Raw genomic sequence first — 17,195 nt, 5'->3', positions numbered from 1 at the left:
TGTATAATGTCTGCTATGTTTATGATTGTATGTATAATGTCTGTTATGTTTATGATTGTATGTATAATGTCTGCTATGTTTATGATTGTATGTATAATGTATGTTATGTTTATGATTGTATGTATAATGTATGCTATGTTTACGATCGCCTATATATAATGGGTTTTTATGTTTATGATCGCCTGTGTATAATGTCTGCTATGTTTATGATTGTATGTATAATGTCTGCTATGTTTATGATTGTATGTATAATGTCTGTTATGTTTATGATTGTATGTATAATGTCTGCTATGTTTATGATTGTATGTATAATGTCTGCTATGTTTATGATTGTATGTATAATGTCTGTTATGTTTATGCTCGCGTATGTATAATGTCTGCTATGTTTATGATTGTATGTATAACGTATGTCATGTTTATGCTTGCGTATGTATAATGTCTGCTATGTTTATGATTGTATGTATAATGTCTGTTATGTTTATGATCGCCTATATATAATGTTTTTTATGTTTATGCTCGCCTATGTATAATGTCTGCTATGCTTATGATTGTATGTATAATGTCTGCTATGTTTATGATAGCCTGTGTATAATGTCTGCTATAAAATCAAAGTTAAATGACTTATCGCTGATTTCTATGACATCAAACCAAACGTAGGGGTCAGCTTTCTAATCGCCTACGTATAGTTTTAAGGTAATGGAGTAAAAATCAATGTGTCTGATCGTCTGTGTATTAATCCTTAAAAAATGAAAAAAAAGTCACTCGTTTTAGGAATTTTGAAAACACCACTTATCTCAAATTTGGAACAATAAAAAATCACAAAGAAATGAAAAGAAATATGTACAGTTTTCAAGTTCTATAGTTTATTTATAAAATTGCTTTCTAGTTTGCTGTTGCATTGCTTATTTTCAGAAGTCAATTAGAAGTAAGGAAATCGTCGAAAGACAATTCCAAGGTTTGCAGAAAGTGGTTCTAAGTGAGAAATTTGGTAGAAATAAGGAGCAAATAGAAAGAACCATTGAAGAGATAGAATCAACACTGCATGCTATCAGGTAACATTGTCTGATTCCGGTTTGGAATGCTTTATGTTTATTCATTACCCTGCTGTAGTGGGATTCATGTTTATTCATTACCATGCTGTAGTCTGATTCATGTTTATTCATTACCATGCTGTAGTCTGATTCATGTTTATTCATTACCCTGCTGTAGTCTGATTCGTGTTTATTCATTACCCTGCTGTAGTCTGATTCATGTTTATTCATTACCCTGCTGTAGTCGGATTCATGTTTATTCATTACCCTGCTGTAGTCGGATTCATGTTTATTCATTACCCTGCTGTAGTCGGATTCATGTTTATTCATTACCCTGCTGTAGTCGGATTCATGTTTATTCATTACCCTGCTGTAGTCGGATTCATGTTTATTCATTACCCTGCTGTAGTCGGATTCATGTTTATTCATTACCCTGCTGTAGTCGGATTCATGTTTATTCATTACCCTGCTGTAGTCTGATTCATGTTTATTCATTACCCTGCTGTAGTCGGATTCATGTTTATTCATTACCCTGCTGTAGTCGGATTCATGTTTATTCATTACCCTGCTGTAGTCGGATTCATGTTTATTCATTACCCTGCTGTAGTCTGATTCATGTTTATTCATTACCCTGCTGTAGTCTGATTCATGTTTATTCATTACCCTGCTGTAGTCTGATTCATGTTTATTCATTACCCTGCTGTAGTCTGATTCATGTTTATTCATTACCCTGCTGTAGTCTGATTCATGTTTATTCATTACCCTGCTGTAGTCTGATTCATGTTTATTCATTACCCTGCTGTAGTCTGATTCATGTTTATTCATTACCCTGCTGTAGTCTGATTCATGTTTATTCATTACCCTGCTGTAGTCTGATTCATGTTTATTCATTACCCTGCTGTAGTCTGATTCATGTTTATTCATTACCATGCTGTAGTAAGATTCATGTTTATTCATTACCATGCTGTAGTCTGATTCATGTTTATTCATTACCCTGCTGTAGTCTGATTCATGTTTATTCATTACCCTGCTGTAGTCGGATTCATGTTTATTCATTACCCTGCTGTAGTCTGATTCATGCTTAAGGATTTGCTGTATGGAAATCTGCTTCATGTTTTTTCAATGAATTATGTACTTTCATCTTTATTCATGAAGCATGTACTATAAATAATCTACGTCATACTAAACCATGGGACTTGTGTTTGTTACAGGTGAACTGGTTTTATTTTGTAGAGAAACACCAGACATACTGGAGTATTGGAATGGCGTGCTGCTGTTCATGAAGGAATTAGCACTTTCAGAAAAATGTGCAAAGTTTCCAGTTGTCATTAAACCATTCAAATACTTTTTTGGTAACTTGGCCGAAAAAAGATTAAAGGTAAGCATTGTCTGTTCTGTTCCATAAGATATTTATACCCTCATTACATTTATTATGAGGAAATTTTTTTAGACTCATTGTTCGAGTCACAGCTGGTCAAAGGTTAATTAAAAGTATAAATCCTATTACATAATTGTCACAATTCAGGTGAAGAAGAGGAATGCGTCTGTTCAGGACTGGTAACATCTAGCATATCATTTATATACAGAAACAAAACAACAACAGTGCATGTTTCCAGTCTGTCGTGTTCTGCTTCTTGATGACTTTTCTATTTTACTGATCAGGAATGCTGCAATTGATGACGTAATCTGGCCAGATATATCGTAATTTCCGTGTTTGTTGATCTGATGCAGATAGGAAACCTTTTTTTTAAATGTTATAATGAAATAAAGATATATATACCATGCACACATCCTTCTGTATCTTGGATGTTTGTTCATTCATCCATAACTAATTGTATGTTTCTAGGTGACATTAAAACTATGAAGAGCAGTTCGGAAGATAATTTGGAGAGTTGACATTGTTATTAAAAAAGATGTGAATATTGAAGGTTGTGACTGTTTATTCTATTGGCTGTCCTAGGTATATGTTAAAAATAATAAAAACACATTTTTGTTGTAGAAAACTCCCGAGCTCATCACCCAATGGATGCCAGTATTCAGCGAAATGCTGCAAAAGACACCATCGTCCAAGTGCCTGGACAGTTGGGCTTTCCAAACTGCCATTACAATGGCGGAATTTTGGCCTCCACAGTAAGTCTAGTACATCGTAATCACAAGGGTCATACAGGTCATATCATATAGGTCATGTCAAACAAGTCAGATAATACAGGTCATGCCATATTATACAGGTCAGATGATACAGGTCAGGTCATATAGGTCAGGTCATACATGTCATATCATATAGGGCATGTCAAACAAGTCAGATAATACAAGTCAGGTCATATTATAAAAGTCACATACAGGTCAGGTCATATAGGTCAGGTCATATTATAAAAGTCACATACAGAGAAGGTCATACTGGTCATATCTTATAGGTCATGCCATACAGGTCAGGTAATACAGGTCGGGTCATAGATGTCATATCATACAGGTCATATCATAAAAGTCATAAGGTATGTCATACAGGTCATATCACACAGGTCATGTCATACAGGTCGGGTCATAGCTGTCATATCATACAGGTCATGTCATACAGGCCATGTCATATTATACAGGTCACATACAGGTCAGGTCATACAGGTCATATCACACAGGTCAGTTCACATAGGTAATGTTATACATGTCACATACATGTCATATCATTCAAATCATAGCATACAGGCCATGTCATATTATACAGGTGGTTATATTTGTTAGATCGTACAAGTTTGGCCGTACATGTTAAATTGTCCGGACATGCGTGCATACGTAGGCGTACAGGTAAAAATATATTTATATTTTAGCGTAAAGGCTATGACTGGTAGGTATATGTTTATGTATACATGAAGGTCATCTATATACACGTGTATATGTCATGCATACAAATGTATACAAATGTACGGGTCATTTGTTTTAGCAACATGTACTGAGTATTGTACGGATAGGAGTTTAAGAAGTCTAGTCTGAAGAAAAAATGATTTATCATTTTTAGCTCACCTGGCCCGAAGGGCCAAGTGAGCTTATCCCATGGTGCAGCGTCCGTCGTCCGTCGTCCGTCGTCCGGCGTCAGTTTTGTATAAACGGAGGGTATAACCCCCCTGGGGGCAGAGGGGCGGNCAGGAAAGAATTAGCTATACCCTGGCTCACAATCGTGAAAGGACTGTTGCAGTATCCGGACCCAGACGCCGGGAGAGCGGCTAATTACATTCTTAGCAAGGATAAATTCATAGCGATTTGGGATTGGAAAGTAAGATAATTTGAGATTGTACAGAATAACCAACTCGAAGATCGCGATTACGCCCAGTTATCGGAGCACACGTCAAAGGACGAGTTTGTGCCAATGTGTATACAATGTAGTTCTCTCACTGTGTGTGTACACATATACGTGGGTTACTTCATGTGTGTGTCCTTGTCTTCCACACGTGTGAGTCAAAGTTAATAATTTGTGCCGTGGACTGTCTAATCGTATGTCGTGCATGGTGTGTTCCAATTGTAAAGAGATCAAACGTCCTGTAAACTGTTTTATCCAAATCAGCGATCGACTTCTTTTGCCTGAATATGTCGCCACGAAAGTGGACATTTGTTACACACTAGGCTGTAGACCGTAGTATTAAATAGTTAGTAAGAGTCATTCTTTATTCACTGGTGTTATAAAGGTTGCAGGTTCATACACACCCCTGGCGCTATGAACTGTTCCCTGCAATACATACCTTCACTTGGCTACAACTGGTACATGTGTTTCTGTTGGTAGTTCACGAGCTTTCTTCCTTAGCTAGCCCATATATTTTTCTTCTCGGCAAGCTCAAATGACTGACATATCCACATTTTCTGTGTAATCAAACTACATCAATCCTCATATTTAGACCCTAGTTATGACGGTGACGTTAACAATCCTCATTTTAGCCATTAGTTATGACGGTAACGTCAACAGTCCTCATGTTAAGCTCCTAGTTATGACGGTAACATCAACAGTCCTCATGTTTAGCTCCTAGTTATGACGGTTACGTCAACACTCCTCATGTTTAGCCCCTTGTTATGACGAAAACGTCAAAAATCCTCATTTTAGCACTTAGTTATGACGGTGAAGACATCAATCCTCACGTTAGCCCCTAGATATTACGGTAACGTCAACAAACCTCATGTTTAGCCCCTAGATATTACGGTAACGTCAACAAACCTCATGTTAGCCCTATATATGACAGTAAAGACATCAATCCTCATGTTAGCCCCTAGTTATGACGGTAACGTCAACAATCATCATGTTAGCCCTAAATATGACGATAACGTCATCAATTCTCATGTTTAGCACTTAGTTATGACGATAACGTCAACAATCATCATGTTAGCCCCTAAATATGACGATAACGTCATCAATTCTCATGTTTAGCCCCTAGTTATAACGGTAACGTCAACAATCCTCATGTTTAGCCCCTTGTTATGACGGTAACGTTAACAATCCTCATGTTAGCCCCTAGATATGATAACGTCATCAATCCTCATGTTTAGCACTTAGTTATGACGATAACGTCAACAATCCTCATGTTTAGCCCCTTGTTATGACGATAACGTCAACAATCCTCAAGTTAGCCTCTAGATATGACGATAACGTCATCAATTCTTATGTTTAGCACTTATTTATGACGGTAACGTCAACAATCCTCATGTTTAGCCCCTAGTTATGAAGGTTACGTCAACACTCATCATGTTAGCCCCCTAGTTATGACGGTAACGACATCAATCCTCATTTTTAGCCCCTAGTTATGGCGATAACTTCTTTGACATATTAGCTTTGTCGAGTGAGGTTGCATTCGTGCAGATATTTGTATCCAAACCGATCCAAGTTAAACACATGCCCACTTCCTGTAGTATCCTGAAATTCTTACGTCAGTAGAGACGTGGGCATGTACATGTACGACAATCACGTGACAACAGTTTGGGCATTGAAATGCATTTATTATCATTTTTATGCGGTAGGATAGTAGTAATCAACTTATGTTTGTTTATTAATGTTGAAAAAGATAGTTAGGAAATAGAAAATATTCAAAGCGACCTTCTTTTACTATTTTACTAACATCGTCTCTTCCGTTTTATAAATTTTAACATGAGGCGAGCATAAATATCAATTTTAAGAATATTGTTTTAAATACATACACCTTGACATGCTTCTCCTAATTAATCTTCGTAATATACAATTATGACATTATCACAACTGAAAAAATAATGCATGATGATTACAATGATTACAAGAAGGAGACAGGAATAGATAAGGAAACGAAGAGTAGGGAATTGTCTGCTTCAACGAAGAGCAGGAAATTGTCTGCTTCAACGATTAGCAGGGAAGTGTCTGCTTCAGTTGACTTCTGTCAACTTGGTGAAAGAAAGCTACCCCATGTTACCTGTGAGGTCGCTGGCCTATTACGACAGCCATCCTATTACTGATGAACGCGATTCTTTCGTTAATTCCCAGATATCTGCATAGCGGGTACATAGCTTATTTACTACCACGTGTTGATGGGGAATCCTCTTTATCCTGCTCAGGAACGAGGTTCCGATTATTTACTTCCCCGTTTTGATGGGAAATCCTCTTTATCCTGCTCGGGAACGAGGTTCCGATTATTTATTTTACCACGTGTTGATGGGGAATCCTCTTTATGTTTACTTCTCCGTGTTGATTGGGAATTCTCTTTATCCTGCTCAGGAACGAGGTTCCGATTATTTACTACCACGTGTTGATGGGGATTCCTTTTATCCTGCTCAGGAACTAAGTTCCGACAGTAAGGATTGCTGTATTTCAGACCTTACTGCATCAGTCACTTGTCCTTGGTGTGTTTCATCTTAACTGTCAAATGTCTATCGCCACTAGATTAGGAAATAAAACTGAGCTGAACCGATTTTTTCTAGTGCAATTATCACCTCCATACTGTGTTTGTTTGAGATAAAAAAAATCTATCAATTCATTAGATAAATCGATACTAATATAGCTGCCCAACACTGCAACGAACTCGTTACAGTAATGTATCTGTCGATTTGTCCTTTCAAACTGAATCATTATTGTTGATTCTTGAAAAAAGAATACCCAGTATTCGTGAATTCGTGATTTTTTTTTTAATTACAGCAAAATGAGAAACATGCAAGAGAAGTAGTGGAAATCATTGGGAAAATTGACTTCCCTACCGAGAATTCTGTAAAAAAAGAAAAGAACAAGAAAAAGAAAAAGAAGGACTCCGACAGTGACGACTCGGACGACTCCTCGGATGACGAAGAGGAGGTCAAATTAGACGACGAAAGTTGGGAAAGGTTCGGAGATTGTATCAGCACTCTTCAGAAACAATTCAAGTAAGTTCAAATATACTTCCTATTTCAAATACCTCTAAGGTCTAGTCGCTGCTAGGTTAGACAGATCAGAAACAGATGGAACTAGGGATAACTGTTAACAAGGGAAACGTTTACAGGGAGACCATAGAAAAGTTCAAGTTTAAAAAATCTGCTTCCTCAACGACACCTACAGCATAAACGTATGTCAAACCCAATTAATGCAAGGTCTTCAACTTGGGAATCGAAACCACAAAGCCATTTGTATTATTTAAAGCATCGATACTCATATCGACGATGGAATATGACGTGCTACAATTATAGGATGGTTATCAATAAAACTCTCATAGTCTTCAACAAACTGCATCTCTCGAAACACTGAGTTGCCAATATGTCGAGCAAAGGCCGTTTATCTATTACGAAAGGAAAAGTTTATGACCCTCCCCCCTCCCCACACACACACACACGCACACTAAACAATAGATAAAAAAGTAATAGTAATAGAGTGCTATTTATTGTTAATTAAGCCTTCAGCACAAGGAGACAACATAAGGTCATAGAGTGGTAAACAAGTTTATTGTCATAAGGGTTTATGAACAGTTACTTAGGCCATCCGATGTATTCCATTCCGGAGCTTCTGGAATGCTGTGTGTTATTTCAAAAACATGTGAACTATGACAAGACAGCGAATAAAATACCACACATTTATATCAAATAGTTTAAAAAACCTCAGCATTGTTTGGGGTCAAAGGTCAAATGAATGTACTGCTTGTCCATAAAAAATGTTGAACTGCAAATGAAACTCTGTAGATCAGTGAAAAATGACAGAATGATTGTGGGGTCACAGCAATGAGACACTAATGGGTCGAAAGTTAAATCACTGTCATGCTTGGCCAGAATTTGAGCTTGATCGCTTAGAATTATTTGGCGAAACTTTGGTTTTATGATGAGAGGTTGTGTTACATACCATGTATCGCCAAACTCAAGATCACAGCAAGGAGTCAAGGTCAAAACGTTAAAGCTTTATGATGATTGTACAGATTGTCACCTTTTAATTACTTACACGTGATCATTGTTAGACGTATTACGACCAGTCAGTTTGTCACATACCGTACTGTGGTTCAATGTGCTAAATCACGGCTAAGGGTCACATACCGTACTCTGGTTCAATTTGCTAAATCACGGCCAAGGGTCACATACCGTACTCTGGTTCAATGTGCTAAATCACGGCTAAGTGTCACATACCGTACTCTGGTTCAATGTGCTTAATCACGGCTAAGGGGCACATACCGTACTCTGGTTCAATGTGCTAAATCAAGGCTAAGGGTCACATACCGTACTCTGGTTCAATGTGCTAAATCAAGGCTAAGGGTCACATACCGTACTCTGGTTCAATTTGCTAAATCACGGCCAAGGGTCACATACCGTACTCTGGTTCAATGTGCTTAATCACGGCTAAGGGACACATACCGTACTCTGGTTCAATGTGCTAAATCACGACTAAGGGTCACATACCGTACTCTGGTTCAATGTGCTAAATCACGGCTAAGGGGAACAAACCTTACTCTGGTTCAATGTGCTTAATCACGGCTAAGGGTCACATACCGATCTGTGGTTCAATGTGCTAAATCACGGCTAAGGGGCACATACCGTTCTCTGGTTTAATGTGCTAAATCACGGCTAAGGGTCACATACCGTTCTCTGGTTCAATGTGCTTAATCACGGCTAAGGGTCACAGGTCAAATAAATGTAACGGTTGCATGGACTGTAAATTTCATGAGCTGAACAACATGTTATTGCTGACACAGGTAACATGTATTATGATATAATAATGTGACGGGTGCTACACAGTTCTATGAGTAAAAGGTCAAGGTTACAGGAGGATAGATATCTCATTGATATATAAAAAACACTATAAATTACTCTTAGATATTCACTTCATCAATGTTATTTTGCTTTTAGAATTCACAAAATTGAGGACAAACTCGGGCCAAGTGTAGCTGAATTAACCATCAGGATATTGGAGAGGCGGTCAACATTCCTCAACAGATTTGCTGACTTGATGAGAGACGAGCTTTGTCTGAAGGTAGTGTAATAAAGAAGGTCATATAGGGGAGAGGAGGGAGGTCCTATATGTGTAGTGTAGTAAGGATGGTCCTATATGTGTAGTGTAGAAAGGGTGGTCCTATATGTGTAGTGTAGTAAGGGTGCTCCTATATGTGTAGTGTAGTATGGTCCTATATGTGTAGTGTAAGGGTGGTCCTATATGTGAAGTGGAGTAAGGATGGTCCTATATGAGTAGTGTAGTAAGGGTGGTCCTATATTTGTAGTGTAGAAAGGATGTTCCTATATGTGTAGTGGAGTAAGGATGGTCCTATATGTGAAGTGTAGTAAGGGTTGTCCTATATGTGTTGTGTAGTAAGGTTGGTCCTATATGTGTAGAGGAGTAAGGATGGTCCTATATGAGTAGTGTAGTAAGGGTGGTCCCATATGTGTAGTGTAGAAAGGGAGGTCCTATATGTGTAGTATAGTAAGGGTCCTCCTATATGTGTAGTGTAGTATGGTCCTATATGTGTAGTGTAATAAGGATGGTCCTATATGTGTAGTGTAGTAAGGATGGTCATATATGTGTTGTGAAGTAAGGATGGTCCTATATGTGTAGTGTAGTAAGGATGGTCCTATATTTGTAGTGTAGTAAGGATGTTCCTATATGTGTAGTGTAGTAAGGGTGGTCTTATATGTGTAGTATTGTAGTAAGGTTGGTCGTATAAAGGTGGTCCTGGACTTAGTTATAATTTACAACTTTGCACGGCGCAATCCTACAACAGATCTTAGGTAAATAAGTAAATACTTATTAATACGTAGATATGCTGAAAGTTTGATAAATGTAAAAAATCATTCATATTTTCCAAAACTCAGAAATTCGGTATACTTACGGGAATTAATTGGAGACCGCCGATAACTCAGGTAATTAATTTTGAGATTTTGCATGCTCTTAGTTTAATTCGTGATGGTTGTTTTGTAGAAATATCCATCCGTCGTTCCCAGGCTCCTGGAGAGATTAGTGGTTTTGGTTATGGAAAAGGGTTATCCGTGGGAAGCAAGGAAGTCCGTCATCGTTGCTCGCGCCTTGATGCATCAGAGCATCGATGCCTACAGGTGAGTGAAAAAAACCCGGAATGTTTTAAACAAATCCTCACACCACCAATAAAATGCCGTAGTGATTATGAAAGGTATTAATCGAAGAAAGATTACGTATTGCAACCAGTAAGTGTTTCTGTGTTACATTTCGGTGATTAGTACGATACGTAACCTGCCACCTTCCAGTAAAGCGTATGTAAACAAAGGTGTCAAACGTGAACGAGTTGGCATTATGAAATCAACGTCGATTAGGATACGCAATAAGCGTATGTACACTTGTTATACGTGTACGAAATAACGAATCAAACCGACAACTTAATACTTGGTAATAGATGTGCGAGTCTTTAAGCCCCCCTCGTCTCGGTTCAAAACTGGCCCACCGCGGCGTATCTAGATGGCTTTTTTAATTGCCGATTCAACAGATTGCTCTTTTTGTCCATACCTGTGTAGATATCCCAGTTAATAGTTTGATTTTGCTGCAAGGCATAGTCTATGATTGCCGTTTTATTGATCTGGGACTAATATCGATCTATTGATCTGGGACTATTGTCGATCTATTGATCTTGGACTATTGTCGATTTATTGATCTGGGACTTCGACTGCTTCCTTTGAGATAAAGTGAATGTCTTTCCCTCTTGGATTTTCGTATGTTTTCGGTGTTCAATTAGTCGCCTTCCAGTTTCTCCAATAAAATTTGCGTAACGGTTCATGCATCCATTTTTATACACGCATTCTGCTACGTTTTCTGTTGTTTTATTCCTGGGATGCACAAGGATATTGCATAGAGTCTTGACGGGCTTCATGGCTGCTGCTATGCCATAGATGCGGTATATTCCTTGTATATGTATACGGCATGATGACCTGGCCTTTTATTTTCTTATTATCCTTGATTGACCTTTCCGTTTTCTTTCACTTTCAGTGTTTTTGTACCCTTTAGGGGGCCCAAGCCGGATATCCACATGTTTTCTTGCACCAGTGATATATCAGTTTATTGGTCCGTATGGTTCTTTTTCTATTGACCAATACCTTTACAGTTCCGTCGTTTTTCTTGAGAAGTAGGGTGTCCACGTTTGATGCTGTTTGTGGACTCTATTGTGCTGAAATGGTTCGTCTAATTCTTCTGTGACCCTTTCTTGATGATCTCTTGTATATTGTCAACATATCGTTTCCATTAGCTAGTATTGCACTCGAAGGGGCAGTTGCTATTGCTTCTTGCTCTAAGATGTTCTTTAAACAATTAGGCAACAATTAGAGACACTGGACTGCCCATAGCAGTGCCGAAGCGATGTTGATAGAAGTGGTCTTGGGAACTAAAATATGTTGTTGTCAGCACAAATTCCAGCAACTCCCATAATATCCTGGATCTGAGATTGGTGTTCCTATGCCAGGATCTGTCTAACTCTACGCGTCTTTGAGTGATTCTAAGTGCATAGTCAATGCTGTGTTGGTAAAAAGAAATACAACATCATGTGAAATGATCGTGGACATAGTTTCCGCTAAACGGTTCGAACTCTGGACATGGTGTGCCGATTTACTCACAAGCGGTCAAAGAATGGCTGCTTAAGACCCGGAAGCATTGTTATCAATGGATCCAGTATAGTCCACAATAGGTCTCAGTGGGTTCTTCTTTTTGAGGATCTTGGGTGTACAGTACAATCTAGGGGTGTTCTCTACAGTGGGGTACAGGGATCTTGGGTGTACAGTACAATCTAGGGGTGTTCCCTACAGTGGGGTACAGGGATCTTGGGTGTACAGTACAATCTAGGGGTGTTCTCTACAGTGGGGTACAGGGATCTTGGGTGTACAGTACAATCTAGGGGTGTTCTCTACAGTGGGGTACAGGGATCTTGGGTGTACAGTACAATCTAGGGGTGTTCTCTACAGTGGGGTACAGGGATCTTGGGTGTACAGTACAATCTAGGGGTGTTCTCTACAGTGGGGTACAGGGATCTTGGGTGTACAGTACAATCTAGGGGTGTTCTCTACAGTGGGGTACAGGGATCTTGGGTGTACAGTACAATCTAGGGGTGTTCTCTACAGTGGGGTACAGGGATCTTGGGTGTACAGTACAATCTAGGGGTGTTCTCTACAGTGGGGTACAGGGATCTTGGGTGTACAGTACAATCTAGGGGTGTTCTCTACAGTGGGGTACAGGGATCTTGGGTGTACAGTACAATCTAGGGGTGTTCTCTACAGTGGGGTACAGGGATCTTGGGTGTACAGTACAATCTAGGGGTGTTCTCTACAGTGGGGTACAGGGATCTTGGGTGTACAGTACAATCTAGGGGTGTTCTCTACAGTGGGGTACAGGGATCTTGGGTGTACAGTACAATCTAGGGGTGTTCTCTACAGTGGGGTACAGGGATCTTGGGTGTACAGTACAATCTAGGGGTGTTCTCTACAGTGGGGTACAGGGATCTTGGGTGTACAGTACAATCTAGGGGTGTTCTCTACAGTGGGGTACAGGGATCTTGGGTGTACAGTACAATCTAGGGGTGTTCTCTACAGTGGGGTACAGGGATCTTGGGTGTACAGTACAATCTAGGGGTGTTCTCTACAGTGGGGTACAGGGATCTTGGGTGTACAGTACAATCTAGGGGTGTTCTCTACAGTGGGGTACAGGGATCTTGGGTGTACAGTACAATCTAGGGGTGTTCTCTACAGTGGGGTACAGGGATCTTGGGTGTACAGTACAATCTAGGGGTGTTCTCTACAGTGGGGTACAGGGATCTTGGGTGTACAGTACAATCTAGGGGTGTTCTCTACAGTGGGGTACAGGGATCTTGGGTGTACAGTACAATCTAGGGGTGTTCTCTACAGTGGGGTACAGGGATCTTGGGTGTACAGTACAATCTAGGGGTGTTCTCTACAGTGGGGTACAGGGATCTTGGGTGTACAGTACAATCTAGGGGTGTTCTCTACAGTGGGGTACAGGGATCTTGGGTGTACAGTACAATCTAGGGGTGTTCTCTACAGTGGGGTACAGGGATCTTGGGTGTACAGTACAATCTAGGGGTGTTCTCTACAGTGGGGTACAGGGATCTTGGGTGTACAGTACAATCTAGGGGTGTTCCCTACAGTGGGGTACAGAAGGTTCTTCTCGCAGAATAATAGCTATTTTACAACGATTGTGAAACAGCATCTTTTAGCTTATATTAATCGCTCTTAATCACTCAAAGAAGTCTTAATACGGGAAACTGGAGAAAACCCACGTGGTCGGGAAGGTGACAGCACCTTTTCATGTCCTATCGGGGGATCGAACTCTTTCAGCTTTTGTGAAAGGGGGAATGTGCTATCTATTGCATAACCCGACCAACCTTGCAACAAGAACTAGGGTTGCGTTATAGGCAAGGAAACCATACTAACACAGTTTTAAATTGCTCGCAAAACGAAATGTTAGCGTATCATGGTTCCATGTTACTCTCTTCCTGAACACCGATAAATGATAAAGTACATACCAGCAGTTTGTATTATATTCCGAATCTAAACAAAAATCCTTTAACCATGTTTTATGTCGATGAATCTGCTAGTTTCTCAACAAAGACACTATCAAACTTATCCTACACGGCAAAGCCCAAGATAGAATACTATAATATATTAATATTATAATTAATTTAATGATTTTGTTTATGGTTTCACTTTGACTCTCCCAGTTCGTGCTATATATTGTAAGGGACTGCCCGGTTTTGAGAATCTTGGATAGCTGTCCAAACAGTTTGGGGATTGATTTCCTGGTTGTCAATACCCATGTTGACTTTGATGCAAAGATTTTCCAGGAAATGATTGGCCTACCAATGGGGTTAAACTCTGCTCCATTTTTGGCCGAATTGTTTTCTATTTTCATACGAAATTGAATTTAACAAAGAATTTATCTGGATAGGTGACAAAAGTCCTTAATTCTAATTTCTGATATATCGATGAAATTTTATCTTAATACAACGAAAAATGTATTTGCCAATTTCGATTGTATATACTCTCTTTAAATGAAGGACGCAACGGATTCTTCTGCATTAGTCGTTAACCGTGATTGCATACCATGACTAACAAAGACGGCTTACCACTGAGCTGTATGTTCCCTTTCTTGAAAGTAACACATACGGTATTTACATGTCAGAGTTAATTCGTGGTTGCTTCAAAGATGATAAATAGCATAGGTTTGTTGATCGCCATCATTATATCTTTAGAAAATAAAACTCTTTCCTTTAACGATGCGAATGTTAATGGGTTTTTTATCATGCTTATCAGTGTTTACATTTGTCGTTAAGGAAGTATGTAGCAGACGGAACGTAATATTCTGCAACACCTATTCCTTTTCTCCGTGTTCTTTTTCAAGGGTCTTTTTGTGTTTTGCAAATATTACGGCTTTGTTACAATATGGTATTATCTGGTTTTGTTTCCTTTCTTTCGTTTGGCCTACAACAGTATGCTTGTATTTATTGTAGTGAGGGAAAGGATATGCCAGCGGCAGTAAATAAAGCATTCATAACGGTCATCAAGTTCACCATGGAAACTAAGGATCTACCTTTTCTGGAGGGAGTGCGGTTAGACAAAAGCATATTTTGTGAAATTGCAACTCAAATAATGAGTAACTTTATATCTAAGGTAAGTCATTAGCTTCTTTTCAGACTCTTTACGTTCTCACTTTAAACATGGCTTATGTGTTGTTGTTTATTAAATTGTCAACGAATCGGGAGAAGCATTGGTAACTTCAACATAGAATATAGAACTGACGTATGGTTTTACTCTCTCATCCTTACGTAGCAAAGCACAGTTGGGAGATTACCATGTTTGACTTTATATTACAGCATGCACAGTCGAACAGTTATCAGGTTTGTGCTGTTTTGATTCCTGGTGTGATCAAACAGAGGAGCCACGAAGTAAAAGAACTCCAGGAAATGGCCATGAGTATCATGAAAGACCTCAGCGCTCACAAACCGGTCATGCTATGTCCCCACCTCAACGTCTTCATCAAATGGTACAAAGAATCGATAGACGAGGAACTGTTAGGTATGCGATATAAACCGCGGGATTTTGATGAAATTTGTAAATGTTGTTCAAACGGACAAAATCTTTACACGGCGATTTTGAACTCAGAATTCTCTGACGCGCAATCAAAACTTTTAATGACCTTGTCTACAGCTCTACAGATTAAGTAGCGTGTTTGTTTTTGTATCCTTGATCTAGACATATATCACCTACTGTTTTATTCTACCCTGCTTTCCTATATTGTAATCAATCCTTGCTATGAATGTGACTAAGGATGTACATTTTTCGGGCTTAAATGGTCTTTTTGAGATTTTGGGATATTTTTTTGTCCAAAAACCGGAAACTTACTTAGAATAATGAATGCAATATCACAAAAAACTGCAGGTATTTTTCGTAGATAGATATAATAAACTTCAATCATTGGCTGCTCAAGATTAAAGGTCAAAGTTCAAAAGATTATGATTGATCGATTGATTAGGGTTGAACGCCTTTAGAACCGGAAAGGCCATGTAAGGACACTGTTCACAGATCGCTGGGCAACGCAGAAGAAATTTGAACGTGCACTTTTCTCTGAAATGTAAAAAGTTAGAATTACTATATTTTATTTCACACGATAAAAATACTCTAATATTGTATCTATCGATGCACGAGATTTGAATCAAACATCACTCGTTTGCAATATGATTTTAACTTTAACAACCTTCGAATTAAATTCAGATGTGACACGGCATCTGATTGGTCAATCGAAATAATTTGCAACGGTATAACAGCATTGACCGTCTGCAAATTTCTCATTTGCATAATATGAAGTCCGGGTGACGATTGTAAATTACGTCGGTGATTTATTCAGATAACACGTTATAAAACTGAGTATTAGTGACTTCACGAACAACAGTATGACACCGAACTGTCAATGGAATGCCGCCTCGCTTTGAATGTTACTGACGTAACCAATATTGACCTTGATTTTTGAAAACCCTACTAAAGTTCACTTTGCAGTATCCGCTAAATTGTTCATAATATGACAGTAAACATCGAACAATAGCAGGTTGTGCTTCTCTTTGTGTTCTCATCCTTTTCCCTGCGATAAAATTATGAATGTTTTATGATTTCTTTTGCAAGATCTGACTGAGAAAATATATAAGGTCAGTAGAGGGGTCCAAAAAGAGGAGTTCAGAGACCTGCTGCAGACATTGTTAGATGATGACAAAACCGAAAAGGAGCATCAATCTAGTCTCATTCTGAAGATGGCGGTAAAACAACCACAGGTTGGTATTTAATAACAACAAATCGTGATGTGTTGGCGTCGTTGTTTATATCTTTATCCCACCCCCATCCCTACCAAAACAGCCAGCGGCATATGTTAAACGTAAAGGGATCAAATCCCACAACATTATCATCATTATTAAACAAAATTTGTATGGCGTCCTATCTGATCTCAAGAAAGGTATTTAAAATTAAAAAGATGATAAACATACATTTAACACAATCAGGAAAGTGTTGTGGCAGTCTTGTTACATGATCCCTTATAGTAGCTTTGTGTGTAATAACATTGTATGTGTTTGCTGGATATCATATGCATTTTGTTATGTTAAGAGTCCGTAGTTCTAAGGGCTTTTAGTGCAACCCAATCTACATAACAAATGTAATACCAAACCTGGACCTTATTGTACTCAACTCCAGGCAGGTGTAGCTAAACATCAAAAG

At 38.8% G+C, this 17,195-nt stretch overlaps 1 protein-coding gene across 1 annotated transcript in view; it reads left to right on the top strand.

The window, feature by feature from the left end:
• The window catches only part of LOC110441533, a 51,938-nt gene that overhangs the window by 16,091 nt on the left and 18,652 nt on the right, over positions 1 to 17,195 (top strand). Inside the window, exons 6-15 of the mRNA XM_021484712.1 lie at positions 913 to 1,052; positions 2,265 to 2,409; positions 3,031 to 3,161; positions 4,170 to 4,296; positions 7,165 to 7,385; positions 9,324 to 9,447; positions 10,387 to 10,520; positions 14,945 to 15,104; positions 15,308 to 15,509; positions 16,611 to 16,756. Of these exons, the coding sequence (XP_021340387.1) occupies positions 913 to 1,052; positions 2,265 to 2,409; positions 3,031 to 3,161; positions 4,170 to 4,296; positions 7,165 to 7,385; positions 9,324 to 9,447; positions 10,387 to 10,520; positions 14,945 to 15,104; positions 15,308 to 15,509; positions 16,611 to 16,756 (1,530 nt within the window). The remainder of the gene's footprint in view (positions 1 to 912; positions 1,053 to 2,264; positions 2,410 to 3,030; positions 3,162 to 4,169; positions 4,297 to 7,164; positions 7,386 to 9,323; positions 9,448 to 10,386; positions 10,521 to 14,944; positions 15,105 to 15,307; positions 15,510 to 16,610; positions 16,757 to 17,195) is intronic.

This window comes from Mizuhopecten yessoensis, unplaced genomic scaffold, assembly GCF_002113885.1.
Source record: "Mizuhopecten yessoensis strain PY_sf001 unplaced genomic scaffold, ASM211388v2 scaffold1869, whole genome shotgun sequence".
In the NCBI taxonomy this organism is placed as follows: Eukaryota; Metazoa; Mollusca; class Bivalvia; order Pectinida; family Pectinidae; genus Mizuhopecten; species Mizuhopecten yessoensis.
This window is presented reverse-complemented; position numbering and strand designations above follow the sequence as displayed.